This window comes from Zerene cesonia, chromosome 18, assembly GCF_012273895.1.
Source record: "Zerene cesonia ecotype Mississippi chromosome 18, Zerene_cesonia_1.1, whole genome shotgun sequence".
NCBI lineage: Eukaryota > Metazoa > Arthropoda > Insecta > Lepidoptera > Pieridae > Zerene > Zerene cesonia.
Window position 1 is genome coordinate 2,361,666 of NC_052119.1, and position 23,494 is coordinate 2,385,159.

Sequence of the window (23,494 nt, forward strand, 5' to 3'; positions counted from 1 at the left end):
AAAAAAAAAAAAAAAGATTGCTAACAATACAAATATACATAATTTTTTGTAAAATACAACAAAGAAATGAATAAACTTCAATTTATTGAAAATTTATGTTTTGAACATTTTAAAAAATAATCGTAGGTTTAATTAATAGCATATTTTTATAATTTTAGTGCTCCAAACTAGTGTGCCTGTTTAAAAAAAACAAGTTAATGAAAGACGATAATACAGTGGATAAAGAAGCATTTGCAGCCTTTGCAGATAAATGGGGTGAAGAAAACAGTGATTTTAAAGATGCTGTTGAATTAGTGAAGAAAAACTGTTTAAAAGATGATGGGCCAAAGGGAGCAATGTTCTGTGAACCGGGGAAAATTGTTGGTTGCAGCTTTTTTGTTACCTTTGATGTGAGTAAAATTAAATCAACGTTACAATACTTGCTAATTCATAGGAATGATTTTTGTGACTGGAGACTAGAGAATGACATAGGGTATACATACTATTATTTTAACCGCGGTGAAACATCTCGTTCCCGTGTGAATTTCTCTTAACTAAAGTTATTAAAAGACAATAAATGAAACTCAATTAAATTCGAAAATAGAATTTTTTATCATGCTTTTCTTTTATCACACTTTTACTCTTTGTCTCTATGTATTTGAGACTTCATTTTGACCCATCGTAAACTGCACTTATCAATAATTGTTGACAATACAATACCTTCATGAACTGATCATAATATGGTCCTGATGCAGATCATCACTGTTAAGTAATTTTTACATATATAGTCTGCTTAGAAGCAACTGAGACAAGAAAACCGTGTTTCTTAGTTTTTGATACTATATTTATTATAGTTACGTAAAGCACAAACTGTATACTGCACATTGAAATAGAATTCATAAAAATAATATCAATAACCACCACTAATAATTAGGGCGCCCCTTAAAACAATAATTCTAACCTATGTTCTTTATTTCAGAATTGTCCTAATTGGGAAAAGAGCGATAAATGCAATGACGTCAAAGAATATATGCAGAAATGTAAAGAAAAGTTTGAAAACGCTTAAATTTTCCTATATTTTTCTTGTACTTATATAAATTTTATTATCTTATAAACAATAAAGCGTGCATAGCCAGAGTATTATTTTATTTTAAAAGCGTTTTACTTAAATATCATTTGGGTTCAATACTAAATATTGTCTGCAAAACGTACGTGTAATTTGAAAACACAGATGTTGTTTTAAAAGTTTAATAACCCTGTTTTGAAAACAAAGACAGTTCAAAAATCAAGATAAGTGCTAACATGAGTGAGTTTTAAAACAGTTGTTGTAATAATGACACGTAGTTTTTATTCTCAATGTAAAATTCATATTTACTGTTTTCCTTAATGTTAGGAACGTAATGATGAGTTTCATTAATATTTTACTAATTTCAAATATATTATTAACGTATGTTTGTGGACAATATTATGATGATTTACCATTGAAACCTGATAAATGCTTAGGAACAGATGAATTATTTGTAAGTAAAAGAACTTTTGTTTTCTGCTATTGTAATTTATAAAATTTGTTTCTCTACATATATGAATTAGTAATTGAATCTCTTATCAAATAGCAAATGTAAATTAAAGGTTTCTATGATGAATTTACAATGATACTTTAACATTTTATGATGATTTTAGAATCGAAAATGTTGTATTTTCCCTCCATTTTTTGATCGTGAAGTTGCTAGATCTTGTGGCGGCATGTTTTCTCTTATATACTTGAACAGAGAGGCGAATATGACAGTAATAAGGAGAGAAACAACACAAGAGGTTTGCATCAATACAATTACCGAATTACAGTACTGTAACGACGTGACTATTATAAAAAGATTTAAATTATGCTCATCCCAAAAATATCCAGACAGAGAATCCAGACATATATTTAATTATTAACAAGTTATTTTTTTTTAATATGTATTATTGTTCTTAAAATGGCATGCGATACAATAACTAATATTATTCACAGTGCCATTACTGGCAATGTATTCTGGATAAGTACAAGATTCTAAACACCGACAAAACAGTAAACGAAGAAAAATTTTTTACATATCTAGACAAATGGACTACATTTAATCCTGCATTTAGTTCCGTCATACTGAGTGCAAAAATTCACTGTAGACAAGAGTACAGAAGGTATATGCCACTAACTACTTGTGAGTTTTTTAATTTACAAAGCTGCATTCGAAATTTCGTTAGTGTGGTACGTATATTTATGTTTTTATGTCTTTAAATCTTAACTGTAGCAAATAAGTAGAGAACTGATTGGGTGGAAATTATTGCTCAAATTTATGTAACTGGTAGATTTCTCATAAAAAATAGTAACGACTTTTTTTTTGTAATGTACCAACACCGATCTTATAAAGTCTCGGATTATGGTAACAAATATTATAAAAAAATAAATAAAATATCATATGAGAAAATTATATAGTCTATGAAATCAGTTTCTAATAAATATCTATAATTTCAGGATTGTCCAAAGGTAGTAAACTCGAAAGAATGTTTCGAATGGAAGGAATTCTTTGACGAATGCAAAGAATTTTTCATTTAAAATCATACCTCGTTTTATTTTGAAATATTGCATTTATTCTGGAATGATAATTACAATGAAATGAACTAACTCTAAGTGCTAACTACAATATATTTTTACAGAAACTTATTTTCCTCATTATAATCCCATATTAAATCTAAATTATTTTATTTAATTTAGTATGAAGGTACGAAGAAACACGTTCGACATAATATCAAGGTACCTGCATACCAAAAACAAGTAATACTGTCACGTAAATGCTCGCCTTAACTAAACTTTGATAAATCCACGCGCCAGTATGTTGTATCACTCTCCTTAAAGGAATTCGATAAATTAAATTACACTAACAGTCTGTATTTTTTCAAGGTAAGAGTCTTGGGTTGTATCTTCCTACATATAGTATCATTCCTGATGGATTGTGCCTGACAAAGTATAGGAATGGCCTGTCGAATTTTAATCGCGCTGGCTGGGCATTTCTTGCTGGTAGGCGAGCTTGCCTTGGTCGTAAATGTAATGGTAAATGCATCGCTTCTCCAACATCATGAGGATCGTGGAATGCTCTCTGATAATCCCTTGGTTCATCCCAGTTTAACCATCTAGAGCTTCTGCGTTTTTGTACCTTCTCTACTATTTCCAATGATTCAGGATACTCTTCTATATGATGCTGCTCCCCTATTACGCTTTCACCACATGTAACGAATGAATTAACTTGAATCATATCCGACAAGTATAGGTTTTTAGATGGACCGTTAATACCAGCTAAGTCGGCGTGTTCTGAATCGAACAAATCCTTTAAGCCCATTTTTTTCAAAGAAGATGAGACGTTGAATATCGATTTATGTGAGAATCTCGGGATTTGAAGTTCAAGACCAACACGTGGCAGCAATGTTCGTAATAGACGATTCCACGCTGGTGTAGATGAGCTAGAATCCAGCAATCTTTTCTCAAGAGCTTCCAAATCATCTGCGTGTACAATGTTGCCTTGCTGACCAGGCATTAAGAATAAAGTACTTATTACTGAGTTGGTATTTCCTAAAGCAGCTGCAGTCGCGTCTAGTACTGGATCGTATCCAGCCAAAAAGTTGCTTCGGAACACTACTGCCGGTACAGGAACTAATCTTCTCTGACGTACGTTTGGCGATACAACGAAGTACATCTCTCCATCTCTGCCATCTACAGTTGAACCCGAGCAATCAGTCTGCAATGATAACAACAAGAAACATTTTAAAATTTAAGGCTATTTTGTATTATTAATTAAAGAGGCAAACAGACATAACTATCAGGGTATCAAGGTTTAATCTGACTTGTTCATTGATTTCTATACTATACAATAAAAATACCCACCTCGAATATATTCGTTGAAAAAGCTGCAAGTGGTGGTTGCATAACTATAGAATTGGTTTTCATATATTCTATTATTTTACCATAAGTATATCTTTTCACTAATAGATTTGTTCTTCGTCGAATAATATCGCTTATCAATTTGAAGTTTACTTCCTCTACATGGCCGTTGTAAAATTGTTGAGCTCTTTCTTTGTAGAAAGTTAATATTTTACCTTTGCTACGGTCACTGTAAATTTCTCTTATGAATGCAGAGACCGCTACACCTGAAGCTGGTGATATATCTATAGAATCCGATATATTTTTCAAGGTGAAATGTGGGTTAAATGTGACCATATCATCTAACTTTAAAATTTCATTCATTTCTCCAGATGTAGCTCCTCTGGCGCCCATAAACATCATAGTTAGCATAGATGTAATAGCATAAGGTGAAAAAACAAAACTCCTTTTCTTGTCTATATGCCCAGAAATATCATTCCAATATTGAAAAGCTAGTTTGTTACATAATTCAACAAACTGTGAAATATCTTCACTTAAATCTTTAGTTGTAACCTCCAAACCTTGATTCTCTTTAGAAAAGTCCAATAAAATGTTTTTATCCGCATTATTTTCTGGAGTATAAAAGCCTTCAGGTTTATATTTATGGCCTACTTCACTGTGTGGTTTCGGAGGAGGCACTGTAGGTATAAGCTTCCAAGAATTGTTTCGTTCATTTGCTAATTCCTTATCATCAATGTTTATTTTCTGTATTTTCTTTTTGAATTCATCCATTTTTGGAATATCAGATAATTTATTTAATTTATTTTCAACTTTTTTATTTTCTGTTGCACTTATTTTATTTTCATTAGACGCAATGTTTTTATTTACATTTAATTTGTTTTCATTAGACGCAATATTTTTAACTGTGTTTATCTTGTTATCATAAGATGTAATGTTTTTATTCAAAGTCGACACAGCAATTTTTTTATTGGATTGTGCTGTGTGTGTGCTGGTGTTTGTTTTATTTTGACTATTGAATAAACTTGTTTGTGAATTGCTGTTCTGTTTTTTATCAGATTTCTCCGATAATGGAACTTGTGGCCTAGTTGCAACTCTTGTATTGATATATTTATAGTCGGAAATATTTATAGAACTAGCGGTATTGTTTAGTAGTGTATCATGCGCAGATGAAGATATTGGCACAAATGTAGGCGTATCATCACTCTTATTTATTCTTTCTGTAGTAGATGATATTTCTTTCTTCACAACTGAAGTTTGCACGTTTTCTTTTAGAACCGCTTTTTTATCTTCATTTTTACTGATGTCATTCGTTTCAGTCGATGTGATTATATCCTCAATAGGCATTTCAGTCGTAGTGATATCAATTTCATTGGTTCCTCTTATAGACGTAGTTACATCCTGATAATCCTTGTTGTTTTCTTTGACGCCGACACTTATTTCAGGTAGTTTAATATCATCGTTATGATATACAACTTGTGACATTAAATCACCCATTGATTCAGATAAAATAGGATCGATAGTAGTTACTTCAATGTCGGCAACTGTTGTAAGTTCTGTAGGAGACAATGTAGTTGGCGAGGTTGAGTCTTCTGCAATTTGTATTTTAGAACTGTCTTCATCATTCTTCTCTACATTCTGTTCAGTGTTTTTAGAGTGATCTAGCATAGTAACTTTAACGTAATTATCAGATATTGTATTATTTCCATAATCGGATACATTTGCTTTTTCAGTATCTTGTGGAATTTCAATCTCAATGTTTTCTTTGCTCTCTATGTCGATATTATTATGATTATACTTATTTGCATCCAACATGTTGCTTGTAGTTGGCAAAGGTTCAAGGTTGCTACCTAAATCTGACGCGATTTGACTTATACTTTGCGCTACATCAAATAATGGAGGCAACTGATCTTCAACTTTAGTATAAACGTTTTCGTTCATACCATCGTGGCTAGAAGGAATTATCTCCGTTGATGACATGGTCGTAGATGGTGAAACAGATTGTGTTGTTATAGTAGTTAAATTATTATGATCATATTCTGGATTTTTACTCGATGATGCAGGTATAAGCTCTGATGTTGATTGTGGTTTATGTGTGCTTGTTAAAACCGCTTCGGAATTATTATTCAAAAATATACCTGATTCAACCGTTGTATGTAAAGTTGTAGAGCTTGACGGTTTTGATGAAGAAATTTTAGTAGGTTTTTTTGTAGATCTTTCAGTGATGTACGTAACTGTCGATATAGGAACGAAAACAGTATCTTGATTGTCAATTATACCACCCATTGTTTTTGTTACCTGTGTTGTGAGTTCGATTTTTTCTGTATTTTTTTCTCCATTAATATAAATACCAGTTGGGTTGCTGATATCCGTTGGCGATGTTATTATATTGGCATTCGTTGAATATTTATTAGTGAATACTTTCGTTGTGACAGTAGACGGAGGTTTAACTGTAGAAAAAGAAGATTCTTTAACTTTTTCAGTCGTAATAAGCGGACTAATATTCGGAGATGTGGTGGAAACTATTGGTTTACTAGTTGCAAAATTTTCTGTAGTTACAGGTGTAGTTTTAGAATTTTGATTAGCAGTAGAAGTTATCTTGCTTTGATCAGCAGACTCTGTGGAAACCGTTGAATGTGATGGATTGCTAGCTTCTTTACTAAATGCATATAAATAGTCTCCATTAGAATTATCAATATCAATAGTATCTGTTTCTGGTGTTATGAAAGAGTTGGAAGTTTTTTCTGGTACAATATCCACTCCTGTATTGCCAAATATGGAAGGTAGTATTAAACTCCAAGAATCTGATACGTCGGGAGTATCAAAGGTTGGTTGTAAATGAGGATTATTCTTATGTGCTTCCATTTGAGCTTTTAAAACATTCTGTACATTTGTAACTACATTGTGGACTTTTGTATATGGAGGTTCACTGAAGTTAAACGCAATTGTAGGTCTATCATCATTAGCAAAAGTTACTAAGCTGTCCGTATCTTCGCCAGCTGCAACTATTGCCTGAATTTCTTCAAGGGTCATTAATCTTTTGACAAGTTCTCCGGATTCATCAAAAGTGTAAAATTCATATCTGTCGGGTGTCAATAAATTTACTGGACTGCCCACTGTTGCCGGTACACTCGATGGTCGTGGTATCTTATTACCAACTGCATCTGCGATGAACGGGAGCTTGGATCGCCTGAAAGACCCATAAATTTAAATGTTAATATTATCATAACCACAAATCTGCGTGATTAAACTACCATAAATTTTTAATAATTATTATATTTATAAGGAGCGTCTGAACATTAGCACTGTCTGATACTCTCGAGTTCTGGGTAGCAATATATTAGCTGAGACGCAGCCTTTTGTTTCGCTATTTAAATTTTATATCACATCAAAAACGTTTGAAGCAATAAACGACTTTTTTATTATTTAATTTTTTAATAGTTTATCTTATTTCATATTTTTGTGTTACGATGAAAATATTTAAACATAAAAATTTTTCTGAATCTATTATTTTAACAAGTTTCATCTAACAATAAATTAATATGTACATGACTGTAATTGCCTATTTTATTAGTCATGTATGATTGTAATTACTCACTAATAAAGTCATCCCAAATTTACTAACTATGCGTTAGTATAATTTGCCTACAGACCGAGAACTCTATAGTCAGATCAAAATATTAAAAAATTGTACAAATCTCATATCATGGCAGCTGGAAACCTATTCAGGTTAGCCGCGTCCGAATACTTTTGTGCTTAAAAAAATTAATATCATGACATAACATTCAAATGACACATTGCTCATATTTCTGAAAGTTTCTGGTAGTGTTAGGTAACGTGTAAAAATAGGCATTAATACAAAATGCAGAAATCTATCGTGAGACATGCAATCTCGTATTTTTTAAAACGAAATGCTACTGTGATACTGATATTATATTTTTTAAATAATTAATTATTCTTACCTCTCTTCGCTTTCATCAGCAGATACGCACAATGCGTAGACAAACACGGTGAGTATAATATGCATCTTTACCTTCCATGCACAGGTGTATCCTGAAACTGAAATATTTCAACGTTAGGTAAAAGTTTACGAACAAGTTTTCTAAAAACGCTGTGAGTTTTGCTCTCGTACATTATATATTTCCCTCAAAACTTACAACTATAGTTCCAAACAATACGATTAAACAAAATATAGAGGATTGGAGTCTATGATAGGCCTGTAATGCAGATCGCCTACGAAGAAATTAAAGTGCCTAGATGGCCGAGCTTTTCCTTTTTTTATGCATCCCTAACTTATCTAGAACAATCGTATACAAAATCGTCTACAAGGTTATAAGTCGTTGTAAGTATTTCGTCTAGGGAAAAGTTGACCACAACCACAGATAGCATAATACTGTACTAGCCACAATTTCGTAAATACTTATTTACTGTCTCACACGATTATAAACACTATAACTGTCTATCAAATCCAACAATGTCTCAAATATGCTCCTATATATACATCTGTGAATACATGTATTAGTTAATAAAAGTCATGTTTGAACGATATAAGGTGTATTATGAGACTAGAATGTATTGTCATCATAACAGACTGTTACAGATCCGACAAACAGACCACTGTTAACCTGTATAAAACAAAATAATAAAAAGTGGGTATCGAAAACAGTTAACGAAAAGTAATGCACGGTTCGCCGAGTTTTATCTGACATCTCCGTTATCCGCTCTTACCGTGAGATGAAACTAATTGTTTTGTTATTGCTATCGACACGAGGTTATGTAACGGATGCACGCAATACAGTATACCGAATAACCGGAATTTACGTAGAGACTGTACAGCAAAAAATTATGTAAAATCTTCAGTAAAATATATTTAGAACAGCGATGAATCTTGTCAGATACATATCACAAACGGTTTGAGTCTTAGAACAACTGTCTGCGGTTTTAATTCTAGAGAAGTATCTTCCTATACATTTCCTCCTGGAAGTTTAGCATTTAAACTTTGAGTTTATCGGTTTAAATGTTAAGACTTGAAGCAATAAAATATATATTTTGGTTGATTTGATATCAAATGAATTATAAGAATATCACAAACAAACGTATTATTCGCTTGTATTTGATTCACTAAGTAAATGCAGTTGAATGTATTAAAGGTTTAAATTTTTTGACAACAATTGTAAAAACTGTTTAAAGACTAACGCACTCAGCTTTATGAAAATGTTCAACTTTAAAGGAAATCCTTACAAGTTTCAAATAAAAGTTTTATCACTTGATACTACACAATAACCTTAACCGCAGAACCAGACAGTAATTGCAATATATTGTGGCGACACAAACAAAAGTAGCTACTTTAGTAACGATCCCAACGTGAATGGCGTGCCTTATAATACTGAATTTGAAAAATCGCATAATGTTTGTCACAGTCACTAAGAATTATGTAGACTGAAATTGCAATTTATATTGTAACTAGCTTTCCGCCCGCAGCTTCGCCCGCGTGTTATTCGATTATATCGCGCGACATGTTAAGGAGTAGCCTATAGTTTTTCCCAAGGTCTGGCCCTAAAACTGAATCTTTTAAAAAGCGTGGTAGGTCCTTTCTCAAGTTCCTCCATCTTCATACCAAAATTCATCGAAATCGGTTCTAAAATAACAAACTTTCATACAAACATTCATCCCCTATTTCAACCCCTTCTACCCTTTTTTCGCAATAAAAAGTAGCCCATGTCCTTTATTGGATATTAGAATACCTCCACACCAAATTTTATGCAAATTGGTTCAGTGGTTTAGGCGTGATTAAGTAACAGGCAGACACAGTTACTTTCGCATTTATAATATTAGTATGGATTATGTCCGGTATTGGAGAAGCTTCACCATGTTTATCTTAATTAATAATTCTTCACGTATTAATGATGGAAAGGCCATTTTTACATCGAACAAAGTGTTACAGTTTAAGTTTACAAATTAATACGTTTATCATTCGTATACCGATTCTTCTAAAGATGTTCAATGTTATAAAAGCTATATAAAAATACTATGGGCAACAGCATAGCATTCAGGAAATTTTGCCCTAGAAAAGTTAAGTAAAGACTACTATAAAATTCATTTAGTTTGCTTCCTTCGTTCCCAGAGTTAACCTTCAAAGCATTTAGATTCAGATCGGAAATTCAATCGACATCATCGTTTTATTATGCATAAGCTACAGAACAAGTTGATCTTGCAATGAGTTATCCATTGATTTGTTAGTATTTTAGGTATTATAATACATTATTTTATCTATTTTGCAAAAAATATGCCCCTTTTGCTATATGTTCGAATATGGCTCGAATTTCAAATATTTTTTCATTCCAGGTTAAGATTATGTTTCTTTCTTTTTTATTGCTCAGAAAGACTAATTATCTCAATATGAATAAACTTATAAATTTTCTTTTAATAGTAATTAAAGCAAATTACTTTCCAACTGTCTTTAAAAATGGTTGACTTGATCTTTAAGACTTATTAAGCTTATTGTTACGTTAGCTTTAGCACGATTTATTATATCAATTTATCCTGTATTCATTTTGAGATTTACAATAATTTTAAACCATAAAGGTGTTCATTATGTTTTTTAAAATTAGTATTTAAATATGAAATCTAAACACACACATTTTGTTTCAATCATAACTACACACTACATTTCCAATGACGTGTAAATAAATGATTGGTTTTAATTAAATGTTTATGAACATAAGAATCAATTTACTTTTTTGTATATATGAGGAAGGGGCACAAAAATTAGTAAGGCTTTTTACACTCAATAACTATTAACAGAACACATTATTATATAATCTCCCTTTCACATTATGACCTAATTGTAGTACTTTGGGGAAATTTCAAATGAGAGGTAATTTCGAAAATTTGTTAACACCACTACGGAGTATTGTTTCAATGTGAGGTATTATACGAAATTATACAGGTTTGTTAATAAAAGCATTCGCATTTTTGTAATAATCAACAGCTGCGTGGTAATTATTGGATTTACCCCGTCATCCGAAATTACACCAATGCACCTTATAACAATGTTTAGTTCATGCAATGATGGCATTAAACCACCAAGACCTTGACATCATTGTAAATGAGAACCTGTCCGTTATGTCAAGCAACTAAAACTCCATTTTCGATGTATCTCGTTGAAAGTAAAGGCGAGCGCGTAACGGGATCCGTCGTCGTGACAACTAAGGTCATTGCACTATCTCCAACTCCGTATTTGCGGAAAAATTATATGCTTAGCGTTTACTTGATTTTTGTGTGGATATGCAAATTGGCTTTTATGGTGGCCTGTCTATGAAAGACTTGCTAATAAATTAATAGTTAGGATCTAATTTAATTAATATAAAGCCTTCCATTACAAACGTCGAAATTATTTTTGCGTGTTCTTATTTTAAATATCAAACTCAACATTTTATCACAACTTACATATTTTACACCCTTGCTATAGTTGTTTCTCTGCTACTAATCGTTCTTATAAATAACATATTAAAATAAGATCATATATAAGATTTATATCATGCGAACAAAGCAATAGAAAGATGCTAATATCCCGCACACAGACTTCTAAAAAGCATTCAAAGGGAAGAATTTCTGTATGGGAAAGTTCGAGCGAAATGTCTTTAGGACAATAGATGTACGTAGATCCGGCAACTGGTAGTGCTAATTAAATACTGTTCTAAAACGTTGGCATCTTTATTTGTTGTGCTACATTCTCCTATTTGCTACTAATGTGTCAGTAAAGTAATAACTTCCATTTTTGTAAAAGGATATAACTAAATAAAGAACACACTTTCACGTAAGTACATCATCAATTTTAAGGTAATAGAGTCTTTACATTTTTAGTTGATAACCTTTTTTACTCTAACGTAACTTCTTTGTGTGTGAATTTAAAGTGAATTTAAAACAGCACACCTATTTCAGTTATTCGAAAGAAACAACTATTCAATTTACAGCTACAACTCAGGGTATTGCTATCAAATATTGAACAAAAGATTATTAATTATAAAAAAATCAAGCTTCAAAGACGACCCTCATTAACGTAAATAAACATCTTTCATATTTTACGTTTCGACCTTCTTAAGCCGGTTAAGTGTCATGGGCGCTGGTTGTGCGAAGGCGCCTTAGAATCCTATTGACACATATTTAACTCAAAGCTACAGCTTGGCTACATTTAATGGATCTCCGGGAAGGCTTTTAGCGTGCACACTTGAAACTCCGTGAATGGCGCTATTGACCAACCAACTTCATATTTAATACCTCCACACTACCTATATTTACGCTTACATCTTGTAAATGGAATGCTGAATACTCTACACGTAAGACATTTTGATAGAAAAGTCAAGTACATAGCAATAAAATTGTACAGAATTAAAAGTTATAGAGAGTTTAGAGCTAAATAAGAACCTAAGACTTCAATCCTCTCCCGGCAGGATATTGCGGTTTCGTCGCGAACTATTGAATTTGTGATGCAGTGAATACATGGCGATGTTATGTTGGAATACATATGCCTCTTTGTAACTGCAGTGCAGAGACCGTTCTTTTTGTATTGGTAGTCTTGACATCAGGCATCCGGAACCTCATCTTTATTAAAACTCACAGACTTTTAAGACAAACAAGTTTTCAATTCGTAGCTTTTATACTGTAACTCTAAGTCATTTAAAAAAATAGTACATTACGTAGTTTAAAACAAATCTATCATGAAATGCGATCATGAAGGGGAAAGTTATACAAGCTACAAAAAAAAATATTGTCAAAAGCTTTGAAGACGATTTGGGCTGTAACGGCACAAGGTAAGTCGTCATTTCTCCGTATAAGGTAAAATTTCTTACCACAAATGATGTCCATATACAACAGTTATGTTTTTGCATACCAACATTTCGTGTGTAAAATGACACAAAATTATGGTTCCGGCTTTTTTGGTAGGTAAATATGTCGTTTGATATTCATGAGTACGTTACCGTGATATAGATGTCAGAATGTAGAGGTTTTTATAAGCTTAGTTTAGTTCGTATATTTTCGAAAGATAATGGTTATAGGCAGATAGATATTTTCTGTAAAACCTAAAAAAATGGTTTCTATTATTTGATTATTCAGAAACATTATGAAAATCTATTGCTGCCTATTTAAACTAAAGAAATAATACAAACGATAGTTTATTTGAATAAAGGTTTAAATTTATTTTCTGACTTGTTCTTAATTAGAGATTTAATAATTAATATCTTGATAAGTTTACCAAGATATTAATTATGTTTATGATTTTTAAACAGACGTCCCCAAAAACGAAATGCTTGTGTTGGTATTGTATTGTTATTTGGTTTTATTTTAGAATTTGGAGTGGAAACAAGGATATCGGTGACCTTTATACATATAAATACAATTTTTTTATGCAATGATAAATAGCGACATTGTAATATACATTTAATTCGATTTTTTTATCTCATTACATAAATTTATTCATAACTAAACACACTATACTATTTCAAAATCACACATTTAAAACGGTTATTTAATATTTAAATTTCAATTTGTTTAATTAAATAGTATTATATAATATTGTACAACTTGAATTTCTCATGACAACAGAAAATTAACATCAATTTTACTACGATTCAGATATTTAACTTTTTATATATTGTATCGGGAAGGCAGCCTCTTGAAACACACCGAAAGCTATACTATCTTCCATATTTTACGTATGCCTCGTTCAATAAACGATCTTATTTTATATTGTTTATTTTATATCATAAAAACCATATTTAATTGACCTGGAGAAACAAGTCGAACGACACGGTTCACTGGAACCCCGTCTAAGTATTATTGTACCATCCACTCCACATTTCATATATTCTCGTAGTCTGCAATACTTGACAAAAATACTTCAAAAACAAAAACATACTTCATCGTTTCGTTGCTGTTCTGCTAAATAAACATTGTTACTAAGATTTTCTTCCACATTCATACTTCATGCGCCAGTTTAGTTTATTCAACGGGTATTCTTTACGGCCAGAATAATTTTTTATATTGCAGAGAAAGTCCCTAGAGATGACTTAAATTTTATAAGAAACAGGGACGACGCCTGGACAATTCGTCACGTTTCGTCCTTACAATAAAAGTAGATTGAATGTTTTATAATCAATTTAAAATATTCAGCTTTCCTTTAATTTAGATAAACATCATTCAATCAGATACAAATCTCACTCTTTAAAATATATTAATATAACATATTTATCAATGTTGATTTCATCTTAAATTTTCTTTATTGTTACTTTATTAATTTGTTACTTTATAAACTTTCAAGACTATTACAATAATTGGTTTTTAATTCAATAAAGACGTACTAATCGTACATCAATAATTCTTAAATTATTATTATTAATAGAAGTACTTATATATTTCTTTATGGCTTTTCGGTACTTCGCCGATTTCGTTAAGAACTATTTCTCAAGTGTTATTTAATTGGGGTTTGATTGTTCAGTTTGTATGATGAATACGTAATGTGGGTCAGTAGGGAATAAAATGTAATATATATGGCCCATACATCACGGTATTAGAAGTGGGTCTGTGTACCTCTAGAACTGATTTCACCTCCTTTTAATTTAAGAGCAATAACTAACGTCTTATGGTTTACTGTCCCTGTTAAATACAATTTATGAGCAATCAAAGATAATAATTCTTATTTTATTCTGGAACATTCATAGGCAATCAGATGTTGTTTATCGCTTTATAACCGTGTGTGACAGATTTGGCGGCGTGAAATTTAATTTTAATTAAAGTTTTATAGCACATTAATAAATTTTAAAATATAAGTTCAATCAGTCCGATGTGATAATATTTTTATTAAATATAAAACATGATTACGAATCATAATATGTATAACCGATTTAATGATATTGCAAAAGAAAATTAATTGATTTATTATCTATTAATTATATTTAAAGGATTTGTAAAAGCTATATTAATAAAAGTGCATAGAAAACAAAGAACATTGACTTTAGTTACATCAGATAACTAATAGCGTTTCGCCATCGGAACGACAAAGCACCATTGTACAGGTTAATTGAATTTTTGATCGCACAACTCAAAGAAAGAAGAAAGTCAAAGCATAAAAGCAAACGAAAATACGTTTAACTCACGTGTTCCACGGTAATAGTCGTAAAAGACTTAGAAAGTCCGCCATTCTTTCTTGTAACGAATCGATATTGTCTTAAATGCAGACATAAACACAGATAGCTAGCCTAGTTTAGAACAAATAGTCGGTATATAGGGTATTTATGTATCTACCATTTATTTTTATGAACAGAAATAACCACGATTTGACGAGAAAGTCATGCAAGTACTTTGTAAGGACAAATAGAGGCTAGAATGAATTGGAAATTAATTATGAACTGGTTATGACTATAGACTTTTTCGTTAATATAGTTTTTCGTAAAAACTCTATAAAATAGTAAAACCTCCCAGAGCCAATGTAAGCTAGAAAATGAATCTTCGATTTATGACTCGAGAGCTTCAAGAGATTAAATATTAATTTATCTAGTCCATCACAGAGGAAGGGAATATCTACGGATAAAATATCCAGGACTTCATAAGTTTGTAATAATATTTATATACGTAACCCAAATTTAGAACAGTAATATTGAAATACATTATTTGTTTATTATAATATTTAAATAGCTACATTTCATTATTATGAAAAGATTTTAGGTGTAAGTATAATAGGTACATAAATGGAGTGGTGAAAATATTGCATACCTGTAGAAAAATCTGCCTGATTCATTCATATCGTATATAAAGAGTCCTGGCATTCATGAAATTAAATTCACATTAATAAGCTGTAAATAGACACGGCAAATTTGAAACATTCCAAAAGCCATTCAGCCATGAACATTGTTGCAGCTAGTAATGCCTTTAAATACAACATATTTATTACAGAATAACTGTACCAAATATCTGGTTCAAACGCATTAGGCTTCCATTAAACAATTGCGGTTTAGACTACTTTTCCGTAATTTTCTGAATCTATAAATCTATAGAGATGTTATCTACCGTTTATAAATGGAGGGGAAAATATGGGAAAATTGCTCTTTCTAGTCTTAAGACGTGCAATATTTTATTATCGTTTAAGGAGTGTTCATGCTATGTTTAACCCGTCTCGACTATGTACTAAATTATGTAGAAGATGAAGACCTCACTCACTCTGCGGCCGGATAAATCAATGTACCACAGCTATACTAATAACGGCGCTAAATTGTTTGAAGATTGTGTTCTTAAAATATATAGAATGATTGTCTTCCTTGCTGTCACTGTTCTTGTAAATATGAACAATAAGGAATAAAAAAATAAATCAGTTTTTTTCATAGTGAGAGTTGAGCATACTTTGATACGAATTTTGTCAGTTCCCCCCCAGAGATCGGCGTGATATAGTAACATATTATATTTCGTTCCATAAATGGGGGAGGCCTGTTTCCTTTTCCACATCTTTCTCAGTACATTCCTGCAATCCCCTCGTCAATCCTTTTCTTACCTTTCTGTCCTTAATAGCTATCAACGCATTTGCTGAGTACTACCTTACCCATACAAATGTTCATGGGCGGAGGTGATCGCTTACCATCAGGCTAGCAACCAGATCAGATGCCGGTTCCAGCAAAAAAATAATAATAACAATTATTATTTTAAATGATTTCTCATTAGCTTCAAGTAAATTTTTGGTCATAAAATATTAATACAGTAACCCAAAATCCAAAACCCAAAACTGTCAACATGAACAATAACATACTTTATCAGTAACGTCTCAATAAAATAACCGTTTTACACCATAAAAGTTTCGATTTATAAGACCCATCAACTTGTGTTTTATTGCGTTTTTATTGGAGGTTCTGATTTGCCGGCCGGTAGAAAGGTCGTCGAGGTGACAGACAATGTTCATTTTTTATTAATAATAGAGAACTGTTTCTTTTTGGTGCTTTCAAGAAAAGTGATTCACGAGTTAGTGCAATATTTTTAATAAAAGCTGTATTGTCTTAGAACTTTACAGATTTTTAGATACAATAAATATTTTATTCTCGCCTTGACACTTTATAATCACTACATAGTATAAAGCAAAATGTATGTATGCTTAGATCTTTATCAAAATGAAGTTTTGATGGGATTTTTTAATAGATAGAGTGATTGAAGAAGAAGGTTTTCATATAAAAACATCTATTAAACTACTCCGAATTTAACGCGAGCGAAGCCGCGGGCAATTTTATATTGAGTAACTTTTAGGTTTTATATTTCTGATCTTGATAGTTATATACCATATTTCATGATGAAAAGATTTATTTTAATGGTATAGATCAATTTCCTTGACCACTAGACCGTCCAATATTCTTTACCATCTTAAAGCGAATCTGATTTCATAAATCCTATTGCTCTACGTTGTATATAAATATTACATCACCGTATATTTTGAATATCTGAAATGCATCGTAACCACATAGAGCACGAAAATACGAAATGTTCCTCGAAAAATATAACGTCATATTTTTTCAAAGGAACATTCAAGAACACAAACTTAATAACGACTTTATCTAAATACCTGTGAGAAAGTTAGCGCCAGGACCGGTGCTTCGGTTACATTTTAATTTGAATGTTAATTAGCAAATGTTTCAGTATTCATTAATAATTCTACTATGAAATGTTAAATACCAAGTTTGTTAATGAAGTTGGCATTGTTTTTACGTGGCATTTGGAGTATTAAGCTCATATTATTAAAATGAAAAAGGTACCTTTGTGTGAATTTCTCAAAAATCTTTTGATGTCGAAAATAATACTTATGTATATTATTTTTTATAACAGCAAAATCTTTAATCTTGATGTAGTATAAATACCATTATGTGGTAGTATTCGAAATTTTTGAATAGTAGGTACCTACTGATACAAGACATGATACTTTATGCAGATGATACATCCTTAATTTTTAAAATAGATAGAAAGGCTAGTAATTTTTCTCACATTAACCGATGTCTGAATAATCTACATGAATGGTTTTGTGCCAATAATCTCATCCTCAATTCCAGCAAAACAAAATGTATTCGATTCAGCTTACCTAATGTTCAATATATAAACGATAATATCTACTTGAACGGCCAATGCATAGAATATATAGATAAAACGGGATTCTTAGGAATAACTATTAACTCAAAACTTCAGTGGAGCTGTCATTTGAAGAATCTAATGAGGAGATTAAGTTCCGCGGCATATGCTGTTTACAAAATACGCCAATTAACAGATGAAACTACCGCAAAATTAGTCTATTTTTCATATTTTCATAGTATTTTATCGTATGGTGTATTGTTTTGGGGAACAGCTGCCGATATTGAATCTGTCTTTGTGCTCCAAAAGAGAGCTATATGTTTCATTTATAATATGAAATCACGAGATTCGTTGAGATATAAATTCAAAGCAAAAGGTATCCTGACGCTTCCATCACTATACATATATGAAAATCTAATATACATTCGTAAAAATTTAAATGAATTTAAACAACAGAGCGATGTTCATAATTTTAATACGAGAAATAAATATAAATTAATAAACTGTTCCTTCAGACTGTCGAAAACTAACAAATCTTTCCTCAGTAACTCAGTTCGATTTTATAACAAACTACCCAAAGATATAATAAATTTACCAGAACACAAATTTAGAAAACATATAAAGTGTACTCTCATTTCTAAAGCCTACTATAAAATTGACGAATTTGTTAATGATATGAATATTGAATGTAAACTTTAATAATTAATTGAGAATTGTATTTTATTTATTTTTAAGGTTATTATTATTTTTAAGTAATGTTTTTGATATATTGTTGTATTGTCGTTCGTAAGTGCCCCTTGGGGGCTTAAATCGAAATAAATAATTTTGACTTTGACTTTGATACAAAGAAATCATATCCACTTCGCATGAAGACAAAAGTACTTTAACAAAATAAAGTCTTTCCCAACAAGCATTATTACTTGGAGGCGGATTATCCGAGATGAAATAAAGGAATTCTAGTGGCGATTACATTATACAGAATAAGCATTTTATAGACCTTCAAATAAACAGATATTCTGTTTATCTTCTTTATTATTTTTATGCTTTCTTTATTTCGAATTGGGGAGTCATAGTTATCTCAAGAAAAGTTCACATTAAGACGTCCCAGTTTTGTTTTGTTTTGATAGCAGGCTGTGTATTATAATGAAATTTACAATTGGTTTTGTAAATAATATAAAGCTACAGAGGATTTAGGAGCTTTACAGGCTTTAAGACACGAGCAATGTCGTTGAAGAGGTTTTAATGTTGGCGTCCGCCAATACTAGTCTCTTTTTTAAATGTCGAAACGATATTAAAAACCCTTAAAAGGACTTTTAAAGATATTTGGATTATATTTATTTGAATAATTGATATTTGTATGGGATATACCGAGCTTCCTTATCATAAATAAATTTATAACGGTACGATATTAACGCAAAATTATATTTTACCATCAAATAGGTATATTGTAGCAATGGTTCACCTCAAGAGACGTGTTTTACCACCAGTAAAGAAGGTCTCATACTACTAAGTAATGAAAGAGTAAGCATTCGTTACCATAGGCATGACGTTTAAGACTCTTGTGACACAAATATGTAGAGCTTTGCATCCATGCTTGCTTGCATGCATGCTTTATATCCATTAAAAAGTTATTTGCCACCCTGATTGCCTGGAAAAGATTACTTCTAAGTGATAAGGTTGAACAACAAATTGTGCTCTTTTTTTCAGGGCTCTATTATTTTGAAGAGTCCTTCTTTGTCAATGTTGTTGAAAAATTAATAAATAAATTATATTACGTATTATTTCATTCGCCAAATACATCTAATACATAAAATTCTCGTGTCACAGTTTTCGTTGCCATACTCCTCCAAAACGGCTTGACCGATTTTGATGAAATTTTTTGTGCTTATCCGGTATGTATGAGAATCGGCCAGTGCGCGTCGAGTTAACACTAAGGGTTCCAAACAAATAAAAGCTATTCATCTGCAAAAAAAAATATCGCTATTTTATTCTATATGTCTCTACAACACCATCAATATTTCTCATATTAAGATTTGACATAGATTTGTGTAACATAGAGACGGTTTCTAGCCATTTCACTGATTGTATCCCGTCATTCAAGAGTCTGATCTATTTGCAAGTAAAGCTAATGAAAGTGCTTGCTTTGATACCCGCAACGAATGCTGCGAAGTAAAACATAACAACATGTGGGCAATGTTTGTTTTGGTACTATATTGCACTGAGTGTTGTATACGCTTTATATTCCAAAAAATATAAAATAAATTTTATATTACCATTTTACTTGCAAACAATACATGATTCCGCTAAAATTTTCAAGTACACTCAGTATTGATTACGTGTCTTTGTAAATTTGATGTGGCTTTAAACACAATTGATGCTCTTAAGTATACCGCAGCTTATCGATATTTTATCGTAAGCCATTTCAACTAAACGATCAGAAACTGTCGGTAACGGTACAGCAGTGCGATCTCTGAACTGAGATAAAAGATAATCAAAAAAAGTTGATTGTGTAATAATTTCTTTGATTCGTAAATCCTAATCGCCAATCGTGTATACCTTCAAAATTTAAGGAAATATAATTGAATGTATGAAGAACGCAGTGAGCAAAATTTTACATCGAAAATAATCAACTGTCGAAAACATTAAATAAACACCAGTGAATTTATTTCGTATGTAGACTGTACAGCTACATATCTTACAGATAGTCACTCACAAAACGTTGAATCATCTGAGGTCAAAGAAAACAAATTCTCTTTAAAAACAAAAATAAGAACTACACAAAATTAAATTATACTGCTATATTTGCGTCATTTTATATATAAACTATTCAAGTAATTTAAACCACCTTTTTTTATGAAAATAGCGAAAAGGTTGATGATTCATTTAAAGGCAAAATGTAAATTGTTAGCATAATAAAGTAACCCCAACGGAAAACCTCAAAGGGCGCATTAGAACTTAGCCATGTTTAATAATAACGAGTCTCTCTTCACCTAGTAATGAATGGAAATAGAGATAGAAACAGATATATTCTTGATCGCAACCAAATGCGTGGTGAAATGGTAAAAAACTTTCAGAGACGCGTTGTAGATATCGTGACAATTGCATTACCTTAAATGAGTTACATTGGCGCTTTCGTATTAAGAGATACAAAACACATAATATTAAAATTTTAATTAATATGCATGGCAAAGTCACTCTTTTTTTGTCTCTGCTTCCCACCTAAACAGAACCGCTTTGGTTGAAATATGTTATACAAAAAGTTTGTGCTTCGAGAAATGACATAGAATAAATAATAATAATAAATAAAACATTTATTTATCTCTCACATGAGTTTAACAAGATAAGTTGAATTCCAGAAATAACATGGAAGCGGAAACTAAAGTATAACAAATTATCATCATCATCAGCCCATATATGTTCCCACTGCTGGGACACAGACCTCCTATGAGGGTTTAGGCCATAATCCACCACGCTGGCCAAGTGTGGGTTATACCGACGATTAAAATACAATACGTATTTTATATATAATATAAGCTTATAAGTTCATAACCTACAATTCTAATATGATACCATAAATTCACAATCTTTTGCCCAAGCAAAGAAGGGAACGATATGCATGCTACACGCATATGCATGTAAACTAATATCAATGTCTATATATGTTCTTAAAAAAAATACAGATTCAATATACATAAGTAAGAAAAGGTGTAAACTTTAATCATTACAACCTCATAGAATATGTATAAAAATAAGAAATATAGCATATGTGGGAGCCTCACGTAGGAACGTTACAATCGATCCCCTTCCACACACTTGATTAACGCCTCGAACTGCTTCCAACATCCGCGCCATTTCCCATCCAAACTGAATTACATCTATGGAGTGTTATATGGATGTTGGGAAATAGGAAAATACAATTTCAGAAATCATAACGTCACTTTAATCGTCATTCAATATATAGTTACACGCTTGAATTTCTGTCTAGTATCTGGAAATGTAATGAATAGGGAAGATTAATTTGATTTGACACAATTTGCTCATAAATATCGAATAAATCACGTGCTAATCCATCATAAAATGATGCTTTTAGCGCAGTGTATTATGATGCTATAAAATTATAAAGGCCTTCAATACAATACAATAACATAAATGAATCTACAATGAAATCGTGATTCAGGGAAAAAAGGCGAATGTTTCTACGATTTTTGGATTATTTTCAAAAATAAGTAATAAATTGTTTAATAATGGACTTGCCAAAAAGAATAATTCTCTTTATATAACATAATTCACATACATACAACGTAGTAGTATTATACAAATTTTATGTATTATGTTTACATTCAATATGTCCAGAATTATTGTTGTTGAAACTTGTATAACAAGAATTTTCTCCTTAGAAGCGGCAATTTAGGGAAACTTGATAAGTTTGGCAAATGGTTCATAAAACATGAAAGCTGAAGGTTATGTGAAGCCATTAGTTTTGAGCGTTTTAATTGTAATAGAATACATTTCATATATGATGAAGCTGCTATGTTATAAGATAATCTTCATCGTTTTTAAGAAAAATATGCTTTCTTATTTTCGATGCTAAATTTGTCAAGAAATTGAAGTTAGTAGAGAATTTCCTGAATGTGCTAGAATATTTAGAACATTCTATTATTTTTTACAAGTATAAGTTTTTTTTAAATACATTTTATCAATGGTCATATCTTCTAAATTATGGTGTTGTCTCTCGAGAAACAGGAGCACACATATTGAGGAAATTTTCCCATATACTGGTTATTACAGGCCTCGATCAATTAACAAGGATTCAAATGGCGGTAACTTCGTGAATCTGGATGGAGCGTTAAATTGCATTCAACCACAAGTCCATTGGTGTTGGTCTAACGAAGCTGATTGTTTAGTTTCAATTGCGTTACATTAATTGTATTATTTGACATCCTTTAACAAATCAACATTTAACCAGCTATGTATATCACATATCCCAATAACACGATAAAATACTTACTTTCTATTTATGCCAAAATCTACCTAATATTAGCATGGTGCTTAAATATATATTAACCAATACATATTGATCCCAATTAAATAATAATGTATTCATTGATGTCGATACTTGAATAACCTGCCGCCTAATATTGCACTATCAAAATAATATTTTGCTAAAATAGGGTACAAAATTCTCACGTTACCTATTGTTGTGTGATGTGTAGTTATTTATGCATTTACTTGATAGTTCGCCTATGTATCGTATTATATTATCTGTGAAACCAATGTCCAATGTATCCAATACAATATAATGCATTATATATATAGGTAAGCACATAAAAATGCATAAAACTTAATTAATACCAATTATTCTCGTGAGCACTTACTAATAAAACACCCTGGTTCTGACCACCTTTCACAGCCCTAAAATGTCATCATCCCTATATACCTATATACACGAAAGCAAGATAAATCGGACGTACGGAATTGGGTCAAACTCAACAAGTAAACTTGGATTTGATTACT

At 31.3% G+C, this 23,494-nt stretch overlaps 2 protein-coding genes across 2 annotated transcripts in view; one reads left to right on the top strand and one right to left on the bottom strand.

The window, feature by feature from the left end:
• Positions 1–1,115, top strand: part of LOC119834009 — a 3,682-nt gene extending 2,567 nt beyond the window's left edge. Inside the window, exons 4-5 of the mRNA XM_038358282.1 lie at positions 159–389; positions 959–1,115. Of these exons, the coding sequence (XP_038214210.1) occupies positions 159–389; positions 959–1,045 (318 nt within the window). The 3' untranslated portion in view covers positions 1,046–1,115. The remainder of the gene's footprint in view (positions 1–158; positions 390–958) is intronic.
• A 1,607-nt stretch (positions 1,116–2,722) lies between these two features.
• LOC119833716 overlaps positions 2,723–23,494 on the bottom strand; it is a 32,333-nt gene continuing 11,561 nt past the window's right edge. The window contains exons 2-4 of the mRNA XM_038357861.1: positions 7,849–7,945; positions 3,893–7,076; positions 2,723–3,746 (exon numbers count right to left, since the gene is read on the bottom strand). Coding sequence (XP_038213789.1) covers positions 2,910–3,746; positions 3,893–7,076; positions 7,849–7,913 — 4,086 coding nt within the window. The 5' untranslated portion in view covers positions 7,914–7,945 and the 3' untranslated portion in view covers positions 2,723–2,909. The remainder of the gene's footprint in view (positions 3,747–3,892; positions 7,077–7,848; positions 7,946–23,494) is intronic.